This window comes from Xenopus laevis, chromosome 9_10L, assembly GCF_017654675.1.
Source record: "Xenopus laevis strain J_2021 chromosome 9_10L, Xenopus_laevis_v10.1, whole genome shotgun sequence".
Classification (NCBI taxonomy): Eukaryota; Metazoa; Chordata; class Amphibia; order Anura; family Pipidae; genus Xenopus; species Xenopus laevis.
The window spans coordinates 3,585,389-3,613,316 of NC_054387.1; the positions used below are offsets into that span (position 1 = coordinate 3,585,389).

General features: G+C 39.4%; 2 protein-coding genes across 5 annotated transcripts; both read left to right on the forward strand.

Moving 5' to 3' along the window:
* The first annotated feature begins 11,532 nt into the window (after positions 1–11,532).
* gip.L (gastric inhibitory polypeptide L homeolog) lies at positions 11,533–15,553 on the forward strand. Its single transcript, NM_001097922.1, is given in 6 exon segments — positions 11,533–11,560; positions 11,946–12,033; positions 13,120–13,266; positions 14,430–14,567; positions 15,257–15,334; positions 15,417–15,553. Coding segments are annotated over 5 exon segments (453 nt in total). The 5' UTR covers positions 11,533–11,560; positions 11,946–11,953; the 3' UTR covers positions 15,427–15,553.
* Positions 15,554–20,542: 4,989 nt separating this feature from the next.
* LOC108700810 (vacuolar-sorting protein SNF8-like) lies at positions 20,543–25,682 on the forward strand. 4 transcript variants are annotated; one of them, XR_001933049.2, is made up of 4 exons: positions 20,554–20,661; positions 22,494–22,585; positions 24,243–24,423; positions 24,769–25,682. XR_001933049.2 is itself a non-coding variant. In XM_018234780.2 (3 exons), exons 1-3 carry the CDS (start codon positions 20,608–20,610, stop codon positions 24,901–24,903), a joined length of 264 nt encoding a protein of 87 aa, XP_018090269.1. In that variant the 5' UTR covers positions 20,556–20,607; the 3' UTR covers positions 24,904–25,682. The 4 variants fall into 4 exon arrangements, 1 of the variants encoding a protein (XP_018090269.1); XR_005964136.1 differs by having other exon boundaries at positions 20,555–20,661; positions 24,243–24,317; XR_005964137.1 differs by lacking the exon at positions 24,769–25,682 and having other exon boundaries at positions 20,543–20,683; positions 24,243–24,591.
* The last annotated feature ends 2,246 nt before the right edge of the window (positions 25,683–27,928 follow it).

Consider the following 27,928-nt stretch of genomic DNA (forward strand, 5'->3'; position numbering starts at 1 on the left):
AAAGACCCCCCTAAAGGCAGAGCCACTGAGATTCCAGTCTGATTTAATTCTTATACTGTAATTCTTGGCCTCAAGTCGTTTTGTTTGGTTCGATCCCTTCTGCTTTTATTGAATAACCTTAAAGGGCAACCTACCCCTCTATTTAGATTTTTACTGCATTAAAAATATTTGAACTGAAGTTGCAGATTTCTCTAAATTCTGTTAATGAAATTGCCTTTAATCGCAGTTCCCATTCCATTTCCGTATCCAGTGGGAGTTTATGGAGCTGGGCAGGAAACATTCCCAAGAAAAGGGAGAAAAATATTTCCTTTGTACTTTTGTGTCTCAGGCGACCCCAAACAGCTATGTTTTATTTACTCCTCTGTGTTATTTACCAACCTATATATATATATAACCTCTTAACCCTTCCATACAATTCCTCAGGAACAACAGTGTTAAAGGGTAAGAAAACTCTAGCCTAAATACAGAACAAAATTCCTTAAAACATCAATTTTAAAATCAGACCCGCAAAAAATTACAAATCCATGAAAATACAGCGTATAAAAAAACAAGTAATTAAAGAAAGACTGCGCGGTCGGGTTGATTCCTGACATTCACCATCGCAATTGCGGCAGGTCGCAAATCGAACGCCATTATTGCTGAGAATGTATCAAAGACGCAGATATGAATTCTTTCGTTTAGGAAAGAAAAGTAGAAACGAAAAAGCCCAGGTTTGATTCAGGCAACCATCCCGTTTCAGTAGGGTAATTGTAATATTAGGGAGAGGAGACTGGAAATTGTACTGGATTTTAAAGAGAGCCAGAGAGAAGGGTTGACTATTTATTCTGCCTGCAATTTGGGACTGTAGAGCTGCATTGCCACAGGGGCCAAGTGTTTGAACTTCACACAGAGCTCAGAAAATATTAAAATTCCCAGAGCCATTAGTTCTGAATTGCTCACAGGTTTAGGAGCCTTTCCTACAGGGACATAGTGGGGACCCAGCTGATGAAATGACATAGAAGTGCAAGGTCTCACCACTTGCTGCAACTATTTCTAGAATGGGAAAGTCAGTGTTTCCCTGAGCCCCTGTCACAGGAAGAAAATGGAAAACCCTCCTTGACATTAAACCTAAAACACTAAGGGCACTCTGTGAGATAAGGACACTGACACATCTCTACTTCATTTATAGACACTCATAAGGTCATATATTGAAACTGACCTCCTGTTGTTTCTTTTGCTTTCATAAGTTTTCTCATTTCAACTTATTTCAAAAGGAACTAAAATGTTCTTGAAGCTAGCAGTGATTATATTAGTTAGCCACTTTGTTATTTTTTATTTCCCTGTCACATATTTACTGGCTAACAGTACAACAACTTTACTTGTGATTTCAGCTCCTAATTAATCATGGTTACATGGGACTATTCCAAGCATGTTTTTGTGGTTTACAGATGGACTAAAACACTTTAATTTGCCACTTTATAGACTAATCTGCCCCCTCCCTCCTTGTGCCTCGGACCTGAGAGTTTTAAATCCCACAGCATCAGATAGGATGTCTGACCAATGTGCTCTGTATATTCTGTCATAAAGATAGCCAGAATCTCAGCCATAAAGCGTGCCAGAACTGCTGCTTTGTGAGAGAAAGAAAAAAAGACTCAAATAAGGCATTTCAGATACAGAGGCCCAAACAGCACCCACAGCCCAATAAATAGTGAGTGTCTGTCATCTTACATCCCCCCCAATAAATAGTGACTGTCTATATCATCTTACATCCCCCCAATAAATAGTGACTGTCTATATCATCTTACATCCCCCCAATAAATAGTGATTGTCTATATCATCTTACCTCCCCCCAATAAATAGTAACTGTCTATATCATCTTACATCCCCCAATAAATAGTGATTGTCTATATCATCTTACATCCCCCCAATAAATAGTGACTGTCTATATCATCTTACATCCCCCAATAAATAGTGACTGTCTATATCATCTTACATCCCCCCAATAAATAGTGACTGTCTATGTCATCTTACATCCCCCAATAAATAGTGACTGTCTATATCATCTTACATCCCCCCAATAAATAGTGAGTGTCTATATCATCTTACATCTCCCCAATAAATAGTGACTGTCTATATCATCTTACATCCCCCCAATAAATAGTGACTGTCTATATCATCTTACATCTCCCCAATAAATAGTGAGTGTCTATGTCATCTTACATCCCCCCAATAAATAGTGAGTGTCTATATCATCTTACATCCCCCCAATAAATAGTGACTGTCTATATCATCTTACATCCCCCAATAAATAGTGATGTCTATATCATCTTACATCCCCCAATAAATAGTGATGTCTAGTCATCTTACATCCCCCCAATAAATAGTGATGTCTATATCATCTTACCTCCCCCCAATAAATAGTGACTGTCTATATCATCTTACATCCCCCCAATAAATAGTGAGCTGTCTATATCATCTTACATCCCCCAATAAATAGTGACTGTCTATATCATCTTACATCCCCCCAATAAATAGTGACTGTCTATGTCATCTTACATCCCCCCAATAAATAGTGACTGTCTATATCATCTTACATCCCCCCAATAAATAGTGACTGTCTATATCATCTTACATCCCCCCAATAAATAGTGACTGTCTATATCATCTTACATCCCCCAATAAATAGTGACTGTCTATGTCATTTTACATCCCCCAATAAATAGTGACTGTCTATATCATCTTACTCCCCAATAATAGTGACTGTCTATATCATCTTACTCCCCAATAAATAGTGACTGTCTATATCATTTAATCCCAATAATAGTGACTGTCTATATCATCTTACATCCCCCAATAAATAGTGACTGTCTATTCATCTTACATCCCAATAAATAGTGATGTCTATATCATCTTACCTCCCCCAATAAATAGTGACTGTCTATATCATCTTACATCCCCCAATAAATAGTGATGTCTATATCATCTTACATCCCCCAATAAATAGTGACTGTCTATATATTTCATCCCAATAATAGTGAGGCTAATATCTAACCCCAATAAATAGTGACTGTCTATATCATCTTACATCCCCCAATAAATAGTGATGTCTATATCATTTACATCCCCATAAATAGTGAGTGTCTATGTCATCTTACATCCCCCAATAAATAGTGACTGTCTATATCATCTTACATCCCCCAATAAATAGTAAGTGTTAATCATTTACTCCAATAAATAGTGACTGTCATATATTCATCTTAACGCATCTCCACCCCCAATAAATAGTGACTGTCTATATCATTTACTCCAATAATATGTCTAACATCTTACTCCCCAATAAATAGTGACTGTCTATATCATCTTACATCCCCAATAAATAGTGAGTGTCTATATCATCTTACATCCCCCAATAAATAGTGAGTGTCTATATCATCTTACATCCCCCAATAAATAGTGACTGTCTATATCATATTACATCCCCCCAATAAATAGTGAGTGTCTATGTCATCTTACATCCCCCAATAAATAGTGAGTGTCTATATCATCTTACATCCCCCAATAAATAGTGAGTGTCTATATCATCTTACATCCCCCAATAAATAGTGACTGTCTATATCATATTACATCCCCCAATAAATAGTGACTGTCTATGTCATCTTACATCCCCCAATAAATAGTGACTGTCTATATCATCTTACATCCCCCAATAAATAGTGAGTGTCTATATCATCTTACATCCCCCCAATAAATAGTGACCGTCTATATCATCTTACATCCCCCCAATAAATAGTGAGTGTCTATGTCATCTTACATCCCCCCAATAAATAGTGACTGTCTATGTCATCTTACATCCCCCGATAAATAGTGACTGTCTATATCATCTTACATCCCCCCAATAAATAGTGACTGTCTATATCATCTTACATTCCCCCAATAAATAGTGACTGTCTATGTCATCTTACATCCCCCCAATAAATAGTGACTGTCTATGTCATCTTACATCCCCCAATAAATAGTGACTGTCTATATCATCTTACATCCCCCCAATAAATAGTGACTGTCTATGTCATCTTACATCCCCCCAATAAATAGTGAGTGTCTATATCATCTTACATCCCCCAATAAATAGTGACTGTCTATATCATCTTACATCCCACAATAAATAGTGAGTGTCTATATCATCTTACATCCCCCAATAAATAGTGAGTGTCTATATCATCTTACATCCCCCAATAAATAGTGAGTGTCTATATCATCTTACATCCCCCCAATAAATAGGGAGTGTCTATGGCATCTTACAGCAGTCCCTCTGCCTTTTACCAGCACCCACAGATTGCCAGTCTCCATGGGAGAGCTCAGTGTTGGGTGTTTCGGTGCCCTCCAGTGGGTGCAAGTGTCGGCAGCAAAGCCAGCACTTGTTACATGTAAACCATTTATTTTTTATTTAGAAAGGTCCAATAATAGTCAATTTAACATTCCCCCCACAAATCTACAGATAACACTTGAGTTGGTGAAGGTACAGCCGCATCACCTCTGAATACATTATCTCTTTATAACTCCTGATCGGATATGGCATTTTCTTTGGTATTAAAGGGCTGCTTTTCCTTTAAGTTAATTACGCTAACGCTTAGCCACTTTTCAGTTGGAATTATTTTTTTTTATAGTTTATGAAATATTTACCTTCCTCTTCTGCCTCTTTCCAGCTTTCAAGTGTGTGTGTGTGTGTGTGTGTGTGTGGGGGGGGGGGGTCACTGAACACAGCAACTAAAAAACTATTGTTCCATGAGTCTACACATTTGCATTTTTAATTTTGTGTCTTTATGTTCAGGCCTCTCCTATTCATTTTACAGTCTCTCATTAAAACCATTGCCTGGTTGCTAGGGAAACTTGGACCCGAGCAACCAGACACCTGCTAAATTGCCAACTGGAGAGCTGCTGAACAATATGCTAAATAACTAAGTGTGACTGTGGGATAGCAGGTATAGTAGGGAGAGATGGTGCCTATAGTAACAGTGGATAATAGTCTCTGGGAAGGGAGTGTGACTGTGGGATAGCAGGTATAGTAGGGAGAGATGGTGTCTATAGTAACAGTGGGATAATAGTCTCTGGGAAGGGAGTGTGACTGTGGGATAGCAGGTATAGTAGGGAGAGATGGTGCCTATAGTAACAGTGGATAATAGTCTCTGGGAAGGGAGTGTGACTGTGGAATAGCAGGTATAGTAGGGAGAGATGGTGTCTATAGTAACAGTGGATAATAGTCTCTGGGAAGGGAGTGTGACTGTGGGATAGCAGGTATAGTAGGGAGAGATGGTGCCTATAGTAACAGTGGGATAATAGTCTCTGGGAAGGGAGTGTGACTGTGGATAGCAGGTATAGTAGGGAGAGATGGTGCCTATAGTAACAGTGGGATAATAGTCTCTGGGAAGGGAGTGTGACTGTGGGATAGCAGGTATAGTAGGGAGAGATGTGTCTATAGTAACAGTGGATAATAGTCTCTGGGAAGGGAGTGTGACTGTGGGATAGCAGGTATAGTAGGGAGAGATGGTGCCTATAGTAAACAGTGGATAATAGTCTCTGGGAAGGGAGTGTGACTGTGGGATAGCAGGTATAGTAGGGAGAGATGGTGCCTATAGTAACAGTGGGTAATAGTCTCTGGGAAGGGAGTGTGACTGTGGGATAGCAGGTATAGTAGGGAGAGATGGTGCCTATAGTAACAGTGGATAATAGTCTCTGGGAAGGGAGTGTGACTGTGGGATAGCAGGTATAGTAGGGAGAGATGGTGTCTATAGTAACAGTGGATAATAGTCTCTGGGAAGGGAGTGTGACTGTGGGATAGCAGGTATAGTAGGGAGAGATGGTGTCTATAGTAACAGTGGATAATAGTCTCTGGGAAGGGAGTGTGACTGTGGGATAGCAGGTATAGTAGGGAGAGATGGTGCCTATAGTAACAGTGGGTAATAGTCTCTGGGAAGGGAGTGTGACTGTGGGATAGCAGGTATAGTAGGGAGAGATGGTGCCTATAGTAACAGTGGATAATAGTCTCTGGGAAGGGAGTGTGACTGTGGGATAGCAGGTATAGTAGGGAGAGATGGTGTCTATAGTAACAGTGGGATAATAGTCTCTGGGAAGGGAGTGTGACTGTGGGATAGCAGGTATAGTAGGGAGAGATGGTGCCTATAGTAACAGTGGATAATAGTCTCTGGGAAGGGAGTGTGACTGTGGGATAGCAGGTATAGTAGGGAGAGATGGTGTCTATAGTAACAGTGGGATAATAGTCTCTGGGAAGGGAGTGTGACTGTGGGATAGCAGGTATAGTAGGGAGAGATGTGCCTATAGTAACAGTGGATAATAGTCTCTGGGAAGGGAGTGTGACTGTGGGATAGCAGGTATAGTAGGGAGAGATGGTGTCTATAGTAACAGTGGATAATAGTCTCTGGGAAGGGAGTGTGACTGTGGGATAGCAGGTATAGTAGGGAGAGATGGTGTCTATAGTAACAGTGGGATAATAGTCTCTGGGAAGGGAGTGTGACTGTGGGATAGCAGGTATAGTAGTAAAATAAATACTGTATTTGGTAAGTGCACAATTACTTTCTGACCATCAGAGGGAGCTCTTTACTCACAAGGTCAGTGACTGTTCATTGCAGAACCTTAGTGAATTGTGTATGAGTCTGTGTCCCTCTGACCCTTTTAAAACTATAATGTTAATAAAGTGTAAGTAGAATTAACTTGGTGACACCTATTCCAGCTCATACCCAGCATTCCACTGTAAGATATATAAATGGAATAAAAATTCCTTTTTTCAATGCTGATTTTTCCCCACAAAGAAATCAAAAATCTTTAAACCTGGGAAACTGCAGGAAATATTCAACTTGAATCAAAAACCAACATGTCATCTATTCCTTGTCCAATCAGTAGCTATGTCTGCATACTGTACACTTGTCAATACTGTATCAGAATGATGGAATATAATATATAATATAATCAGTATCAATGCTAGTAAAATGACAGGGGGAATTTCGAAAGATAACTTACCAAGCTAATTTTTCAGCCTTCTCCTGTGTAAATGAGGATCAAGGCACCGATCTTGGGCATTTTATGGTATGCTAAAGGGTGTAAAACAGAATATTAAACACTGCAGAGAGCTGAGGATACATTCTGATACTTTCATATGCAAAGTTGGGTAAAGTAGTGCTGGTGCTTAAAGGGGTTGTTCCCCTTTAAATTAACTGTTAGTATGACATAGAGAAGGATATTCTGAGACAATCTGCAATTGGTTTTCCTTTTTTATTATTTGTGGTTTTTGAGTTATTTAGCTTTTTATTCAGCAGCTCTCCACTTTGCAATTTCAGCCGTCTGGGTCGGCGGTTCTCGGGGTTTTCGGGTCGGGACGCGGGTCTTCTCAATAGCGAGTTTTACTCCTTTTTTTCTGATCACGCCTACTTCTAATGATGTCACTTCCGGTTTACAATGACAGCACTTCCTGTTTTACTCCTTTTTTTCCTGATCACGGCTGCTTCTAATGATGTCACTTCCAGTTTACAATGACAGCACTTCCTGTTCTACTCCTTTTTTTTTATGATCACGTCTGCTTCTAATGATGTCACTTCCAGTTTACAATGACAGCACTTCCTGTTTTACTCCTTTTTTTCTGATCACGCCTGCTTCTAATGATGTCACTTCCGGTTTACAATGACAGCACTTCCTGTTTCTTGATGGCCAGTGGGTCGCGAATCGAGTTGCGGATAATGCACTTGCGGGTCCAAACGGATAAGTATGCGGGTAGGGTTGCCACCTTTTGCAAAAAAAATTTCTGGCGGGCGGATACAAAAAGGGGCGTGGTGTGACATCAAAGGGGGTGGGGTTGTGACGCAAAGGGGCAGGGCCACGACGGGGCCAGGACAAAAACCAGAGGACAAGGTAAGTTTACAGGGGATTGGGGGCGGGCCGAGGGGTATTTTTAAGGGTATTACAAATTTACCGGCAGCTAAATTGCTGGTAAATTTGAAATACCGGCCGGGTGGCAACCCTATATGCGGGTTGCGGGTCCGGGTTTAACAAATTGGTTCCGCGCAGGACTCTACTATGGGCATATCGGGGAGAGATCTGCTCATTTGGCGACATCACCAAACAAGCAGATCTTCCTGTGTATGGCCAACTTAACGGTAACAGGAAGAAGTGTGGACACAAAAGACAGAATTCTGTCTCTTAATTGGCTCATGTGACCTAACAAGTATCATTTGTTTGGTTTGTTTGTGTGCACCGTGAATCGTACAATACCCAGGGGGTGGCCCTTATTCTTTAAAATGGCAGTTTTCTATTTCTGATTATCAAATGGCAAATACTACTAAAAAAGTATATTGTTTTGAAAATGGTATATGAGCTGTTGTATGCAATATATTTTTATAGAGGGCTACATTGTTTGAGGGGTATAGTTTTCCTTTAATAAATAACCCTCTGTGAGTGAAAGGTGAAAGTCACTTTGCTAATCTCTTGTAGCCAGGATGGCTGATCTGATATCAACTGCCTTCCATCTATTAACTGAGATCCCTTCCCCTGTCCGACTTATTGTTCCCAGTATAACTGGTTGCCGGGATCCTTGGCCCTTTATTTTCATTGAGTGGCCCCCTGTGGCCAGGGCTCCGATCCCTTAGAAAAACAAGAGTGCGCAGTTATCAGCAGCCTGGGCTATTTATCTAAAGAGCCTGATACATAAAGTGTAGACGGGGCTATGGGAGTGTTTTACACATTTGCAAATTAGTGAAAGGCAACTTGTTTTATGACCCTCTCTACATTCTGTTAGCAAATCCCAGGGTGGGCCTCATTAGCAGCCAGGAAGCACCTCACTTAGTTAGCCGCGTGCAATTAAACCGCTAATAAAACCTTTCACGGCGGAGCATTTCCATGAGCAACAACTGTAAAAATTACTGATAAGCCTCTGTGATATTTCTTCTAATAGGCCCAGTGCCCTTTAAATAACATGTTATTTAATCATTTTGGAACGTAACATGTTTCTACGAACTTGTGAGAACATTACGGGAGATTTTGTTATACTTTTAAAGGGCAAGAAAGATTTCCCTACAAGATTAAAAAAAAACCATATGCAAAATATTACTTAAAGTGATACTGACCAAACCCCTCTCCCCCAAACATTAAGGGGTGTATTTACTAAAACTCGAATTTATCTCATTCTTTTTTATTAAAACAAAGTCGTCCTAACTCTCATCCACAAATTTAACTAGTTTATCAAAAAATCAGCGCCAAAAAACGAGGTGAGCTAGAATCCGATTTGACCCTCCGAAAATTCGACTTTATCTTATGAAAACCAGTGCGGATCACAAGGTCAAGAACAACTTCTACATGGCCTTGACAGGTTTGAGATGGATTTTAAGGGATGATAAATCTCTAAAAATCAAGGTTTTATTTCCATACAAAAATTTGAGTTTTCCCCTTTAAAAACTCAACCAGAAAAATTTGAGCTTTAATAAATAAACCCCTTAAAGTTCATGTTGATAATTTTTTTGCAGATTTTGTCAATAATTGTTACTTGAAATTCCTGTTTTTCCAAACTGTCAGTTAGAATTTCTAACACAAAGGGGGTTATTCACTAAACCTCGATTTCTTTTCTGGTCGAGTTTTTTCTGGGCAAAAACTCGAATTTTAAAAGGAAAAAAAGAACCTAAAAATATTACAAGCTTTATTAAACCCCGTAGCTGCAAAAAGTTTGAATCCGCAATCTTAAACCTGTCGAAGTCAATGGCAGATGTCGCTTTTACAATTTGTAGATATCGTGATCTGACTGGGTTTTGTCTGATACCCAGAAAAATTTGGGATTTACGGGCGATAACCGGAACAAATTGAGTGATTCAGGTGTCAAATCCGGCATATTAGCATGAATTGGATTTTCACTTGATTTTATCGAGTTTTTCCCGACTCAACTTTATTATTAATCGTGGCTTTTTATTGATAAGATAAAATCGTGGAGTTTGGTCAAGCTTGGTTTAATACAAATATGAAATAAATTTGAGTTTTTATAAATAACCCCCTAAGGGACAACTGCAGCACAAATATGACAGCCCCCCTCATAGGGGCAGGGGTAAACAATGCCAAAGTTAAAGGACAACAAAAGCCAAACATTAATCACAGTTCGCCTCCTCCTCCTTGCGCAAAATAGAAGCTCGACGGCAGGAGAGCTGACTTCTGCTACACTGTTTCGGGAGCCAGAAACAGTAGTGCAGTACTGTAGTCACTGAGATTTACTACATTTACAATAGTGATGTGCGGGTCGGGATTTCCCAGACTTGCACCCGACCCTAACCCGCACTTCCGGGTTGCTTTTATAGACCCGCGCAGACGACACAAAAGGGGCATGACGAGCAGGTGCAGCATCTATAAAAGACAAACCCGGCATTTGACGGGGACGGGGTAATCAGTAGAAGAGCTCAACCCGCACCCACGAGGAAGCGCAGGTATCGGGTCGGCCCGCGCATCACTAATTTACAAATAACTTTCAAACCATCAAACCGATTGGAAAGTTGTGTAGCGTTACATTTTCTTTCATTAGACAAAAATGTTATTTCTCCATGTTTTTTCTCTAAAAGGTTCCTGCTTGTACGGCACAGAGAAAGATGGCAGAAAGGGTATAAATAAAAGATGTCTGCTCCAAGTGCCAGGTAGAAATCATAAGGAAGTGGTTCCCAAATTGAGCTCCCAGCCTAATGGCCAATGTGAGTGAGATTTGATTTATTTACTCTCTTGCGTATTCCTACACTTGCATGAGATTCACTGATAGGACTGCCTCCCCATATATTTATTTTCAGAGAGCACAGAGATATGGCTCAACAATGAACTGCTCTTACAGCCGAACAGGTGGCTCTGCCCTCAAGGCCAGGGTACTAGTGACCAAGACTAGCTCAAGAACAGAATCCATTCAAGTCAGGGTGGGGTTCATAATTTTATTCCCTTTCAGTGTGGAGCACATGATGGTCAAAGATGACAACTTGGCATCTCACACTTTGTATAAGATGTATGAGACAATACGGAGACAAGGAATATAACAACCTGTGGGTAGAGTTCTTGTAAAGTTCTTGTAAGTTACTGGCATTCACGGACACTGGTTATCATTTCCACGACCATAAAAAAAAGACCTGGGACGCTGGTGACATGGCCGTACCAGTCTCCTAATGTTACTTAACAACACAATCCTACACTAATCTGGCAAATGAAGTGGAAAATTGGGTGCGATTTAATTGATCATAGTGCAGGTAAGATTAGGAAAGCTTTCTATTCCCTTGGGTCATTCAATTAAGATAGGGTGTTATCAGGAACAGGCTCCGAACCAACGTTCAACAGGTCTACTCTATAAACAAAAGCCTTTCCATGTTCCTACAATTAACAAATTGATGTTAATTAGCGCCCAGCAATGTGTGTTTTCTACAAGATCAGCTCAATGGGCCTAATGAAGCGGGGAGCATGAAGTGGAAGCCTGACGTGCTTCTGTAAGCCAATAGGAATTGTCAGTTGTGCTTATAAGAACAGGCTGTCTGTTTATGGAATGGATCAGAACCACCGGACACTACTAGCAGTAAGTAACAGGTTTGGTGAATATTAGCTGGCTTCTGTGCATTATTCTTACTGGGGTATGAATTCTGAATCAGCTACATCTATTTCTTCTGTCCTCTTATTTCAGTTAGAAAAGGGTATATGCCCTTCTTATTCCATGTATATGAATATATTTATGTTATGGGATACATGTTCCTGATATACTAGATATTGATGACATACCATAAGTAGGAACTTCAAAAGTTTGTACGGCCATTCTATACAATTGTTGGGCTGTATTATTCCACCGCTGTCGTCTTGGCAATTTCCAGGCGAGGGATCAGGGTGGCTCCATAAAATTGGGACCCTACCTTTTAGGTTCAAAGCTTAACTATTAACTTGTTAACTATTTACATATTCATTTACAGTTTCCAAAATGAGGACCCTGAAATATGCAGCTTTCCTTTTAGCCTTTATAATATTCAATACTGCAGAAGCCGATGAAAATAACATGAGGTAAGTGGGAAATCTGTGTTTTTAAAGGGGGTGTTAGCCATTCTATAACATACTAAAAGTAGGATTCTGTCATGATTTTTTATTTTAGTTTTTATTCCTAAACTACATTGTTTACACTGCAAACAATTTACCATGTAAATTTAATTCCTAACCCAACAAATATATATTTTTGTTGTTATATTGGTGTGTAGGTGCCATCTCAGGTCATTTTGCCTGGTCATGTGCTTTCAGAAAGAGCTAGTGCTGCACCACGGAACTGTTTTCTGACAGACTATTGTTTCTCCTACTCAATGTAACCGATAAGTTGCAGTGGGACCTGGATTTTACTATTGAGTGCTGTTCTTATATCTACCAGGCAGCTGTTATCTTGTGTTAGGGAGCTGCTTTCTGGTTACCTTCCCATTGTTCTGATGGGCTGCTGGGGGAGCAGTAAAGAGTGACTGAAGTTTATCAGAGCACAAGTCACATGACTGGGGGAACCTGGGAAACTGACAATTTGTCTAGCCCCATGTCAAATTTCAAAATTAAATCCGTTGGCTCTTTTGAAAAATGGATTTCAGTGCAGAACTATGCTGGGGCAGCTCTATTTACTAAAAAAATGTTTTCCCATGACAAAATCGCTTTAACTAAAAGGCAAACTTAATGGATCCCATGGCTCAGTTGATGGCAAAAGAAGCAGGAATCCTCAGTGCCTGTCCTTAATCTAGAGTCCTCTTCTCCTCAGTATCCTGGGCTTGCCATAGGAATATGTAACCTAGCTGCCTTTTGTAGGAGTTAATACAATAAGACAGTATGGATGGCAGTTTGAAGCTGCCACTCAACCCACCCAATTAGTCTGAGTTCCTCCTTAAAAGAGGAAGCATTGCTCTGAAAAGAAGATTGACTGCTGCGGGTGCCCCAAGCAACAGAACACTGGGTAATAATGTGCTTAATCACAGTAATAGACAATAAAACAACAAACAGTACGAACAGCTGTAGACAATTAAAGCTGCAGAAGAATCAATCCCCTGGCAAAAAACAAACGCACCATCACCATGCAAGTAGAGGCCCCAAAGCTGATCCCCCCTATTTCTTTCTTTTTGGCAGAGCGAATGTAGAAAATGAGAGGCCACAGCCCTTACAGAGGCGATATTCAGAGGCCATCCTCGCCAGCGACTACAGCAGATCCGTGGATAACATGCTCAAAAAGAACTTTGTCGACTGGTTACTTGCTAGAAGAGAGAAGAAAAGCGAGTAAGTCTATAAACATATTTATATATATATATATCACAATCAAAGATCAACGTCTTCTTTAGTGCGTTATAGAATGGCTAAATATATGCAACTTTTCAATTGGGCTTAATATTTTATAATTCTTGAATTATTTGCCTTCGTCTTCTTTTCAGCTTTCCAATGGGGGGTCGCTGACCTAAAAATTGTTACTTTTTATTACTGGTCTTTCCTCTCTTATTCATATTACAGTCTCTTATTCAAATCAAACCAATTCATGGTTGCTGGGGTAATTTGAACCCTAGAAACCAGATGGCTGAAATTGCAAACTGGAGAGCTGCTGAATAAAAAGCTAAATAACTCAAAAACCACAAATAAAAAATGAAAGCCAATTGCAAATGGTCTCAGAATATCACTCTCTACATCACGCTAAAAGTTCACTTAAAGGGGAATAACCATTTTAAGCCCTGTGAATAAATAGTGTTTAGCGTCCATGTATTTTCACTTAAAGGGATACTGTCATGGGAAAACATGTTTATTTCAAAATTAATCAGTTAATAGTGCTGCTGCAGCAGAATTCTGCACTGAAATCCATTTTTCTAAAGAGCAAACAGATTTTTTTATATTCAATTTTAAAATCTGACATGGGGCTAGACATATGGTCAGTTTCCCAGCTGCCCCCAGTCATGTGACTTGGATTTCAGTGCAGAATTCTGCTGGAGAATCACTATTAACGGATGCGTTTTCAAAAAAAAAGAACAGTTTTCCCATGACAGTATCCCTTTAAACACAAGGACTACTTTCCTATTGCTATGGCACAGACAGAAATGGCAGCAGTGGGTTCCTAGAAGTTTCCTAAACAAATTGACATCCTTTGCATCACCATCTCCCTATTGCAAGTAGAGGAGCTCTTCAGTTAATAAAGATGTGTACTATACTGTGAGTACTTGTTGCTTTAGACAAAACACAATCGGTCTACTCCATAGGCACCAGACTTAGAATGTACCAATAGGCAGATGAGTAAATACAGATGACATTACATAATAGTCAAAAAAACAATGACTGTGCTCTGGTACCTTAGACACTTGTAGGAAAGAGGGTACACACAAGAGCACGAAGGTGCTCTTCTAAGCCATCCAGAGGGAACACCCAAATCATAAATCTGCCCTTTTATTTGTATAACGCAGAAATACATCTAAAGCCACCAAAAGAGAGGCAGAGTTTCAGCTTCCGGATGGGAATATGAAAGAAAAAGCAGCTCAGGAAGGATTTGAGAGGAACATAAGCTACTTCACCTGGCTGATGAGGAACAAGCACAGAGAAAGGTGACCAAATAGATCAGGGTTTCTTAACCTTTTTTTGTCGGTGAAGGTGAACTCAAATCAGACCTGACCGAGCACCTCGTTTTAAATGCTATTATTTACCATAGGAATAAACCACACATTAAAGGAGATTATGGGACCCACCATAACTATCTGAAATCCCCTGAAATAGATTCTACATATTCACGTCTATAGGTGTGCCAGTATCTACTATACCTACAATGATTCATCACCCCAACACAATATTTGGTGGAATACATAACCAAACCCTGACTCTCATTTACCCATGACAAATCTCAAACCAGAATCCTGGATTCAATATATTAGTAGAGCAAATTGGCAGCTAGAGTACACACGCACCAAACAAATGGGTAAATGCACATTAGTAACTAAAGTACAGTAATGTGGGTGGCCACAGTGCCCTTCTCGGATAGTTTAGCCAGTTCCATAGGTTAAATATGAATGAAATAAGACATGTGAAGGAAGTGATGCTTCTGCTGTCTCTTGTTGCATATATTCTTCAGAATGCACTCTATGGAACATGAGAAGAGCAAAGACATAACCTTGAGGCTTCACCCTCTTAATAAATGCAACAAATGCATTCTCCATCAATGCTAATGACAAATGCATTTACCTCTAAATTCATGCACGACTCCTTTCTAAGTCTTCTTCTTCTCCTCACTAACATACAGTGCCTACAATGAAGCCAAAATGATGTCGAACCAGGAATTAGTAGATTTACTGATGTTAACAGATCTATGCAAACAGAGGTGAGTAAAATATTCATACTGAGAACATTGTGAGCCCCAACTGGTGCAAATTATGTCCAATAAACACCTCTTCTCATTATAGGTTTTCTTAATTGTTGCTCAGTTCCATATCTGGACCTCGTGTGTCCATGGAGAATCCACGGACAGACACACAGATGCTGTAGTTATCAATTTTATTTGCTGATTCCCAATGAAAGAAATAAAATACATTTCAGAACTCACTTCCTTTTGGTGTTTATGCATTTTTCATAGATATTTCTCAATTTCCGATCTGTAGAAATTCCCTAATGTCCAGGTAACTTCTGGAAATCCACTTGTGGGAGAACTACAAATTCCTAAAAGCTCAAGTTCAGTCCACGCCCCCCTTTGAAGGGCATACCTTTGTTCAGGGGCCTCCTCTTAAAATTCAAGTGTTGAGCTCTCCAATTCTCACACTGGATACGCTTGTTGAAAATGTTCATGGGTTATAAGTGACGGGGAGTGATAAATACTCTTAGCCAAATTTTGTAAAGGATAAGGACCCCAGACGAGGATCGTACACAAAAATTGGTAATAGTTGAAATTCTATTTAAGGAAGGTTCATCCATCTTATTCTGAATCACTTTACAAATAGGGAGTCTGTTAATTGCAATAGTTTTTATGTTTGATAAGATCAATTCCACATACAAATGTCACACTCATTAAAACCAAATCTAGATATTATAGTATCCCAACTGTACAGGAACCCCCGAGTGAGCATCAACAATCTGTTGTAATTAGATGATACCTTTCTTTATTCAATAAGGAATCAAGGTTCTCAGTTAGAGAATAAACTTGAATCAAATGGAAACAAAAATGGTGAAATATGATAGTTACTTCCATGAAGTTTATTGAGTAACAAACTTAGCTCTGAATAGACCATTTTTCTTAATATCAGTGTGATGATTACCCCATTTTTAATGTAAATAATAAGTGATACGGCCCCATTTCTAAAAAGGAATTCATATTAAAATTGGTAAGTTTCTTTACCCAAAATCCCTATAATTAGAAACCCAAAATCCCAAGATTTTAGAATCTCTTAACACAGAGAAACGTTGGTTTTCTTTCCTTGCCAAAGGAATTTAGAAAGAATTTGGTCCAATTTCTTAACATCAGAGTGTTTCAATAAAAGAGGAAGATTTAACAAAGGGTATGATAGTTTTGGGAAAATTAAGATTTTGTAGAAAGCTACTCTCCCAATAAGATTAAGAGGACAATTTAACCACTTATCGCAAAGAGAATTAGCGAGTATGATCAGGGAAGGTAAATCTAGAGAATATAACCTAGATAAATCTGAGAGAATATTTATACCCAAGTATTTAATAAAACTAGTAGGGGGTTTAATGTTTAAATCCAAAAGAATTTGTTTAGGAATTGAGCTATGAATGTTCAGTGTCCTAGTTTTACTTGAGTTAATAACATAACCAGAGAAGGAACCATAGGTTTGGAAAAAGGTGAATATTTTCATTAAAATGAATTATGAGGCTCCTGGACAATCAAAAGTAGATAATCTGCAAGTGCCATCATCTTCAGATATTTGCCCTGAAATACGTCTAGAAATATTTAAGAATCTAAGGATCTATAGATATATTTGAGAGTTGGGGGAATAAGGGGCAACCTTGTCTTGTTCATCTGAATAAGGTGAAACTATCTGATTGCTCACCAGCAATTATAATTCTATTTTGGGAAGTTAGAGTCAAAAAGGTAATTCCAGTTTACATTATCGAATACTTTCTCAGAATCTAAACTCAACAGAGCATGGAATTTTATACTTATTAGACAAATAAATGACACTTAGGATGGCCTGAATATTCTTAATCCTATTTGAAAGTCTTTAAACCTCATAAAGAAAGGAGACATAACTTCAGAGATCATTCAATACATCCTCATTCTCAACAAGTAAAAGACTAAATCTCAACCCAAAGGGCCAGATCTCATTCCACAATCTAATGGACAAAATAATGAGGAAAATATGAAACATTTTCAGTGCCAAACCACCAGTATTTCAATTATAAATGCAATATCCATTTCTCGAAAATTAGTTATGGTGGTCATATTTTTCCCTCAGTGAGAAGGTATAACTTTCTTTCTCCTCATTTCTTGTACTGTATGTTCAATGTTTTGTTATATTTGTTTTTTGCTCTCTCATCAGATTTTTTGATGAGCTCTCTCTTGGTACAGAAATCAGCTTTGAAAATATTATTCTCAAGTAAGACATAAGTTGGGTATAGTTTCATGGAATGTGAATGGTTGTAATTTATACATAAAAATAAAGTTATTAGTGAGTTACATAAAATGAAAACTGATATTGCTATGCTTTAAGAAATCCATCCATCTGAATCGAAAAAACTTAAAAGGGATTGGTGGGAATCTAGTTTATAATTAAGTAAAGAAATGGAATGTTAATTTTATTCTACAAATCTCTCAATGTGCAGATCTTGAATGTTGAGCAAGATAATCAGGGAAGATTTTTTTTTACAAAGCTTCTCTTTTAGTAACAAAGAGGAGTTTTACTCTGATCGCTGAAAACATCAATACTTATCCTTATAACAGACTTATAATTGAATGGGGATTTTAATGAATCTCATATTAAGTCTTAAAAGTACTTTAATCAACAAACCTACTTTTACAAAATCTAAATTAACTTCCAAATGTACAAAACAAATTTTGTGGATCTATCTATCCAAGCTATATTCCCTTAACTTTACTCCCAATTTAAATTTAATTAAATCTATGTGTAATAGATGGATGAATTGTCCCCTTAATTTAGAATTCCTGTGGCAGAGTAAAAAAACAAAAATGTCACTATCCAAATTAATAAATCCTAAAATATTTGGTGGTCTAAATATTTCAGACTTTAGAAGATTTAACTTGGCTTTATTACAGTATATTTAGTGGAATAGTTAATAGATAAGGAAAAAATCACTAACTTAAATATTGAACTTATACTTGATTCTAAAGAATAAATAGTTTCTGCTTTCCATCGAAGCTGGTCGACCAACCAATACAGATTAAAAAGAACCCCCATTTTCCTCACCATTTAATATGAAGATATTTCCTAAAGCAAAAAGAAACACTATTCTTTCTTCTTACAGAAAAAAAGGCATTTCACAAATAAGACAAATTGTGGATCCAGACACTGGTGAATTACCTTCTTGAAATCAAATTGGGCTATAATTACCTGAAGCTGATAATTTACATTTTTATCATCAGATATTTTCTAGCCACCAACAAACATACCATATATAACTCCATATTAAAATTTATGGATTATACTGCTCTAATTAATCTCTCAAATTTTCTTTAGCCCTCTTTCTCAAGACATTTTACCTTTCCAAAAAGTAGCTGAAATAGGCCTTTGAATATGGATATCTGTCCCAAAAATGTAATTTCTACATTACGACATTATCATGGTTGTATATTTTCTGAAAATTGGAGAGACGAAGAATTTAGACTCCTGCATCTTGGTTATAAAAATTCTATGAAAAAGTAAAATCAATTTAATTTCGTCCAAAGTGTAAACAACAAACTATAGATTTTTTTCATTATTTGTGGACATTTTCCTGGAATTTGTTTGATGAGGTTGAATCTTAAAATGTTTTTATCTGTACATAACTTATTTAATAATTATATAATTTGTGATTTTAGATACCATTCTAGTTTTAAACGGCATAAGGGAGCCTTGGATTAGTCTAAGGAAATGAAAAATTATCTTTTTATTGTTATGGCCCGTAAATCACTTTTTCTGCATTGGATTGTAGATAAAGTTAATTTACATAATTGTATGCTTTTAAGAGGCAATTAGATAGGAATAATTTTACAAAATATTGGGGTTTTTATTTAAATTCCGTGGATATCAAAAAAAGTCAACTAATTTATGGGTAATTGAATAGAGATTGTATTTCTTGAATAATAATACCTTTTATTCACATTTCCTGTCAGACCATTGTATTTGATATTTTTTTTTATTTCTATTAAGCAGAGATGATTTAATATTGTAGTTGTTGTTTATTCATCTTGTTTACTCTGGAAGATTTACATGATATGTTTATTTTGCTAATCTATTTCCAGGTCTACTTTGCATATTTGTCAAAATGATGCTTTTTACAAAGGTTGGATTTCAGTGGTTTTAGAAGCCACAGCTAAACTTACAGACTCAAACTACAAATGTCGTAAGATTTATTAAAATAATAAGCTACAAAAATTAGAGTTTTTTTGGAGAATTTCTCGCGAAAAAATACTAAAACCTCTAAAACTTTGTATTCATTTAGAGTGCTTTGACATTTAATTTCGACTACCCCCTAAAATGCTCACTCCCCCAACACCCCACTTTCCGCCCCTATGCCGTCAACCAAGGCCTCCCTTGGTACTAGGGTTGCCACCTTTTTTTGGAAAAAAATACCGGCCTTCCTGTATAGATTTTTTCCCCTATTAATAACATTGGGGGCAACCATCATTTTTACTGGTCAGGCTGGTAAAACACTGGCCAGGTGGCAACTCTACTTGGTACTGGCTGGTATGTTTAGGGTAGAAAGGTTGCAACCCTCCTGTAAACCCATTTGTTGGGCCCCAGAATGTCAGCATTATCCATTTCTTGCTTGTTTAAAATGAAATGAATAAAAATTTCTGAAAAAGTAAAGGAAGAATTTGACTGGCCAGCACAAAACCCTCCTGTAAACCCATTTGTTCTATTTTCACCACTTTCCCAACCAATATTTTAATATACAGGCCTGAGAATCAAAAACAGCCCTTGTATTTCAGAAACACAGAGGCCCAAAGAGACCCCAAGTCCTACAGAGTCTCCCCATGTCTAGGCCTCTCTCTATAGAAGCCACAAGCCCTGCTGCCCTTTAGAAGAAATTGTAATAAATAACAAGGGAACATTTCCAGCCATTAAAAATGTTGTTCCCAAGTGAAGGGAAAACATCTGAATTTATGAGGAAAAAAATAATTTTCACTGAATTTTACACACGAAAAACAAATCCGAGTGTGGTGGTGGCGGCCCTATCTGTTAATGAGTCCCTACTACACATTCTCCCAAACGCTAATAAACTAGTTTTGTTTGTAATATGTAGCGCAGAGCAGAGCCCTCCACCACCAACACTCGCCTCAAGGAATTTAACCGCGAGGCAAATGGCGCCTCAGTGAAATATAAGGCGGCGGGGGCGGGGCTATCTTGACGTCGGCGCGCGAACGTCAGTCTTATGTAGGTTTGACGTGACGCTAATGCGGAAGTGTCGATTTTGGAATGAACCATGCACCGGAGAGGGGTGGGAGCGGGGGTTATAGCCAAGAAGAAACTGGCGGAGGTGAATAGAGAATGAGCATTTGGTGGGCGGCGTTGTTCTTGGCTGTAATATAAAGTACCCTGACACTTGTGCTTTGGAAACTTCACTCTAGAGCAGAACTACATTTCCCATCAACCCAAGTTAGCCGAGCAGGGCATGGGGAATGGTAGAAGCCCAGTAGTATTTGTGCACATGTTGACTAGGGGAGTTTGTGTCTCTGCTCACTGTCAATAGCCTTCTGGGAGTTGTAGTTTAGCAGCAGCTTGTTAGTGGAAGAAACCATAGATGAGGGGTGTGAGTCTCTTTACCCTGGTAATGGCTGATTCCCTGTAGTTCAGATGTCACTGGGTAACTACAGATCTCCCTGTCCTGTGTGTTATATAGAGAATAAAGTACCCCCTCTTGTAACTTATAAGGATATTATAAGTTACCCAGGAGTTTCATGACCATATAAAAACACGAGTGATTTTATACAGGTCATGGAACTCCGAGGTAACTTATAATATCCTTTATTTATTAAAATACACAAGTTTCAGTGAGTCATGTGACAGAAATGACATCAGAACTCACCGTTTATAACTGATGACATCAGAACTCACCGTTTATAAGGATATCATTTACAAGATATTCATGGCTGTTGTGTATTATACAATTATAATCTATTACACTGGATCCCACTGTACTGACACAGATTTAGAGAGACACGCTCAGATTCGGAGAGATTAGTCGCCCGGCGATAAATCTCTTCTTCTTCGGGGCGACTGATCTCCCTGCCTTCCTGCCGGCTACAATGTAAATCGACTGCGCACGGAGCACTTGCCTCACGAGGAAACTTCGGGCGACTTCAGAAAACAAAGCACTCGGAGTCCCATCCCGTCGGCGATTTACATTGTAGCTGGCGGGAGGCAGTTCGGGGAGATTAGTTGCCCCAAAGAAGAGGAGATTTGTCGCCGGACGACTAAATCTCCCCGAATCTGACCATGTGCCCTGATCCTTAAAGGAATTGTTCAGTGTAAAAATAAAAACTGGGTAAATAAATAGGCTGTGCTAAATAAAACATATATTTAATATAGTTAGTTAGCCAAAATAATGTAATGTATACATTCTGGAGTGACTGGATGTGTAACATAATAGACAGAACACTACTTCCTGCTTTTCAGCTCTCTTGCTTTCCACTGATTGGTTACCCTGGTTACTAGGCAGTAACCAATCAGAGACTTGAAGGGGGGCCACATGGGTCATATCTGTTGCTTTTGAATCTGAGCTGAATGCTGAGGATCTTATCTGTGGAGCGGATAAAGCTGCCGATATCGGTCATGTAGACCAATTTGGCCACTAATCTGCCCGTCTATGGAGGCTTCCGACGGGTCTTTCCAATCGATATCTGGACACGATATCGATCGGGAAGCTTTGATTTTTCTCCCGACCCGTCGGAGCCCATTGCGCTCGTCGTTATCCGATCGTTTGGCCATAGGGCTGAACGTTCATATTACCCCCGATATAGTCCTGCCGTTAGTGGCATATCGGGGAAAAGATCCGCTAGTTTGGTGATGTTGCCAAACAAGCGGATCTTCTAGTGTATGGCCAACTTTACTCTGGGTTCCCTCCTTCCTATTCTATTAGTGGTTTCCATCTACTGAACCCCAGGACGGCCAGGGGGTTCAGAAGATATTGGGGATCCCAGTGGGCACCGACTGGTTCAAGAACCCTCAGTTCAGAGTCCAGTTCCAGGACATGTGCGCTACCATTGGAGCGGATCCTCTCGCCTGTACCATATTCTTCTTTTATATATTCCTTTTTAGCCTCTTGTCAATATACATCGTCCAGTAACATCTCCCTGTTTGACTTTACAGCCGGCAAAGGATTCTGGGCGTTGGAGACTTTTATTACGAGCTGGGGGTTCAGATAACCAAAGTGTGCCTGGCTCTCAAACACCACAATGGGGGTCAGTAAAGATTAGGATTTTATTTGTTTAATAAAAATATTATCAACACTGGGCAAATTTGCCTATGGGCAGTAATCCATAGCAACCAATCAGATTGCTGCTTTCATTGTCCTACTTGGGGCTGGCTTTAAATAGCTTATCACTGATTGGTCGCTATAGGTAACTGCCCATAGGCAAATTTGCCCAGTGTTAATAAATGAGAACTGAAATGCAGCATCGGCTAAAGGCTGGTCCTGGGCAAATACTGAGTCAGCGGTGGAAACAGTAAATTTTCCAATCACCTAGAAGGGAACTAAAGTTGATTGTCTTCCTAAAAACACTGTACAGGTGTGGGATCCATAATGCGGAAACCCGTTATCCAGAAAGCTCTGATCTACGGAAAGGCCGTCTCCCATAGACCCCATTTTATTCAAATAATCCAAATTTTTAAACCTGATTTCCTCTTTCTGTTTTATAAAAAAAAACAGTAACTTGTACAAATTGGAATTGGTTTTCATTTTTTAATTATTTGTGGTTTTTGAGTTATTTAGCTTTTTATTCAGCAGCTCTCCAGTTTGTAATTTCAGCCATCTGGTTGCTAGGGTCCAAAATACCCTAGCAACCATGCATTGATTTGAAGCATTCTGGTAGCTAGGGTCCAAATTCCCCGAATACGACCGAATACCAAACCAATTTGCATATGCAAATTAAGGGTGGGGAGTAGAAAACATTTTTTAAATCCTTGTTTTTTGACAAAAATTTTTGCGATTTCCCCTTACCGCCCCTAATTTGCATATGCAGATTCAGTTCAGCCGGGCACAAGGATTCGTCTTAATCTAAATCCTGCTGAAAAAGGATTCGGTGCATCCCTAATTTTTTTTTTATAGTTTTTGAGTTATTCGCCTTTTTCTTCTGACTCTTTCCAGCTTTCCAATGGGGGTCGCTGACCCCACCTATAAAAACAAATGCTCTGTAAGGCTACAAATGTATTTTTATTGCTACTTTTTATTCCTCATCTTTCTATTCAGGCCTCTCCTATTCATATTCCAGTCTCTTATTCAAATGAATGCATGGTTGCTAGGGGAATTTGGCTCCTAGCAACCACATTGTTGAAACTGCAAACTGGAATAAAAAAGCGAAATAAGTCAAAAAACTCAAATAATAAAAAATGAAAACCAATTGCAAATTGTCTCAGAATATCCCTCTCTATGTCATAGATAAACATTAATTGTGAAGGGAAACATTGTAAGCAACTTTTCCATTGGCCATGATTATTTTTTTTTTTTATAGTTTTTGCCTTATTCTTCTGACACTTTCCATCTTTCAAATAGGGGTCACTGACCCCGTGTAAAAAACAAACGCTCTGTAAAGCTACAAATGTATTGTTATTGCTACTTTTTATTCCTCCTCTTTCTATTCAGGCCTCTCCTATTCATATTCCAGTCTCTTATTCATATCAATGCATGGTTGCTAGGGGAATTTGGCTCCTAGCAACCACATTGTTGAAACTGCAAACTGGAATAAAAAAGCGAAATAAGTCAAAAACCTCAAATAATAAAAAATGAAAACCAATTGCAAGTTGTCTCAGAATATCCCTCTCTATATCATAGATAAACATTCATTTAAAGGGGAACAACCCCATTAACGTTCTTATCTATTTTCTTTTTTTTTACTGCAGAAAAAGGGATTTGTGACAGTCGGCGAAATGAAATCAAGTTTGAACTGGGAAACGGAAAGAGCTAAACACGTTCTGGTGAGTAAAATACACGGCTGTATCTTCACAGAGAATCCGTGCTGGCAAATCTGGGATCCTGGTAACGTGTCGGCGTTGTACGAGTGCGGTCGATTTATTTAGGGAGGTAAGTGTTAATTCCACGAGTGCCCCAGTGAGAATGGACACAATTTCTAATGGGAGTAAAGTTGATCTCACTTCATTATTAAACAATAAAATTAGGGATGCACTGAATCCACTTTTTTGGATTCGGCCGAACCCCCGAATCCTTCGCGAAAGATTCGGCCGAGTACCGAACTGAACCCTAATTTGCATATGCAAATTAGGGTCCGGATTCGGTTCAGTCGGGCAGAAGGATTCGGCCGAATCCGAATTCTGCTGAAAAAGGCCAAATCCTGGCTGAATCCCGAACCAAATCCTGGATTCGGTGCATCCCTAAATAAAATAAAACATTTTGCTTGTACCCATCCAGGAGCATTTACTAAAGGAAGGTTTGGCTTGGGTCGACTCCCAGGCTCCGGGTGAAGCCCAGTACTGGCTGCCAGCTCTCTTCACTGCACTCTATTGCCCACAAATGAATATGGAAGAGAACGGAGGACCTTCTTGATTTGCTGGGAGTCATTGATGGAAGAAACCTTTATTACGCCGGACTCTTGTATCTATAAAATAAAGTCCCTTGGGTGAAAAATCCGTCACGTCGAAAGGACTGGAGAAATTCAAGATCTTTAGCCTCTACTTTCCTCTCCTTCTGTCTCCCCGTATTGTACTCACACACCTGGTGAATTTAAGGAGGTGCAAGAACAGGAGCCTAACTGATTAAGGTGATAACGTTCCCGTTATACAGACTGAGCCTTGTGATATGATCAGCTCCTCAATGCCTCCATGCTGCTGCTGGACTAGTAGAACTGAAACAAGGCTACGGCTGAACATTGACTTTAAAACATACCTGGGAAAATCCAGTATTGGGATTTTGATGTGCTGAGAGCTAGAGTCCGGCATTGGGTCAGGTAAATGCGGAATAACCGCAAAGTGGTCGGGTTTGGTTCAAATAGTCCCCAATTGCTTGGCGGTGTCAGCGGGTAACCCGGATGGGTCCCCAACATAAGTGCGGTCTGATCCCTCCCACCCTTGTGGTTCTTCCAGTTTTTACATTTTATTGTGAAGATTCAGCACTGGAGTGACATCACTTCTGGCCAAATGTGACGTCACTTCCGGCTTCAAGTGTCCCCCAGGTCGGAAGGTTAGTTGGCCTATTGCTGGTCGGGACATGTGGGTCGAATTGCAGGTTTGTGGTACTAAGAGCAACTGGTGTTAACGTTGTATTTATACAGGAATCAGGGCGAGTGTACGAAGCTTCTCTTTATGGAATAAAAACCTTGTTATATACACAGTGGCCACATTATTTTTTTAGCTTGAACCCTTAATGACAGTAAGTAACTGGCAGCGGATTCTTGGCCTCCGGATAAAAGCCGGCCCAGAACCTGCTCCTAAACTTTGTCATGTGCCTGTACCCGAAGATATTGCATTGGCCCGGGTTCAGGCACATTTTTGCTTCTTGGATCATGGGACAGATAAACGCGGACCCAGAACCTGCTCCTGCACCTCGGCATGTGCCTGCATTTCCAACAATTGCATTGACACATGGAGCAGATTTCATTGCAGAAAGCATTATTTCAGTGCCGAAATCTGCTCCATGTGTCTGAACCCGGGTCAATGCAACTCTGGAAATGCAGGCACATGTCGTGGTGCAGGAGCAGATTCTGGGTCTGCGTTTATCCATTCCCTGTGCTCCAAAAAGCAAAAATCTGCTCCATGTGCCTGAACTCGGGCCAATAACAAACAAGGGAAAGTTGTGCTCACCACTATTTTTTAAAACCATTAGGCGGGGGTGCAATGAGGGTGTGACCACAAAATACATATAGACAAATACAAGAGTCCTCTGCACTCAACCCATTATCAATATATTTAAGACAGAGACATTTTGTGCTACTGCTACTGAAAAATGCCTTACCCTTTAAACAAAACAGGGATTGTTTGTCCATATATTGCAATATATTTAAGCTGAACAACTACGTCACACTCATCCCATATCTGGCCAGTCCTACTCTCAATTTTATCTGATTCATTAAGAATTCAATTGCATAATTATACATTTTATAAAGGGACTAAGTTTTACCTGCAACTTACTTGCTGCTTTCAAAGTAAAACTCCCAAACTTGGCTGGGAAGGGTGGGAGCTACAACATGGAGCTGGTCAATGCAATAGCTTGGGGTACAGGCACATGACAAAGTTTAGGAGCAGGTTCTGGACCTGCGTTTATCCGTCCCCTGTGCTCCAAAAACGTTGTCATGTCCCTGCACCCCAAGCTATTACATTGGCCCGGGTTCAGACACTTGGAGCAGATTTCAGCACTGAAATACACACTTTCTGCATTAAAATCTGCTCCTAAACTCCAAAAACCTTTGTCATGTGCCTGTACCCCAAGCTATTGCAGGGGAAGGATAAACGCGGGCCCAGAATCTGCTCCTAAACCCCAAAAAGCTTTGTGATGTGTCTGTGGATAAACTAACTGAGACTCTGGCCTATTGCTGTAACCTGAGGATCTAATGGAAAAGGTGAGAGACAGAAATCAGATACAACTTCCAGTGGTTTGTTATGATTGAGAAACCCAAATCGCTTTATTACAAAACTATATTTGCAAAAAGATAATTACACAGTCCATTGGAGATACACATTCTTCTCTCCGGCGCACACACAAATGCAACTCTTACACACACGGGAACTGAACACACTGCACTCGCCTGTTGCACTGAATCCTGGGTATTAAATGGAGTCAGCTCTGTCCCTCGTATTCCCTGCACATTCTGCTGCTGCCAGTGACCCAACCTCAAATCTCATCTAATGCCCAAGTCTGTGGGACCAGGGGTTCAGATAAAAGTAGGGGAGCTGTTGTATAGGCAAAGGGTTGTTTGTTCCCCTTTAAATTTACTGTTAGAATGATTTAGAGAGGGATATTCTGAGACAATTTGCAATTGGTTTTCGTTTATTATTATTTGTGGTTTTTGACTTATTTAGCTTTTTATTCAGCAGCTCTCCTGTTTGTAATTTCAGACATCTGGTTGCTAGGGTACAAATTCCCCTAGCAACCATGCACTAATTTGAAAAAGAGACTGGAATATGAATATAAGAGGCCTGAATAGAAAGACAAGGAATATAAAGTAGCAATAACAATACATTTGTAGCCTTACAGAGCATTTTTTTTTTAAATGGGGTCAGTGACCCCTATGTGAAATGCTGCAAATCTTTTTCCCACAATGACGGACATAAATCTGATTGAATGTGCTGCACTGGTGGCCTGGGCCACGCTTGAGAGGAAAGAGACTGAGCAATTAGCACATCAATGAGTCCTTCTAAAATACAGAAGAATATAAAGTATTATTTAAAGGTGTAATAAAGGGGAAGTTTATTTCTTGTTCCCCTGCATAAGGCTGCGGTATAATCCCACAGTCATTGTCAGCCCCTCCCCCACACACTTCCCTGTACCACCTCCCTAGCAGTGATGTCATACCCACTGTGCCCTTCCCTGGAACTGATGTCATACCCACTGTGCCCCTCCCTAGCAGTGATGTCAT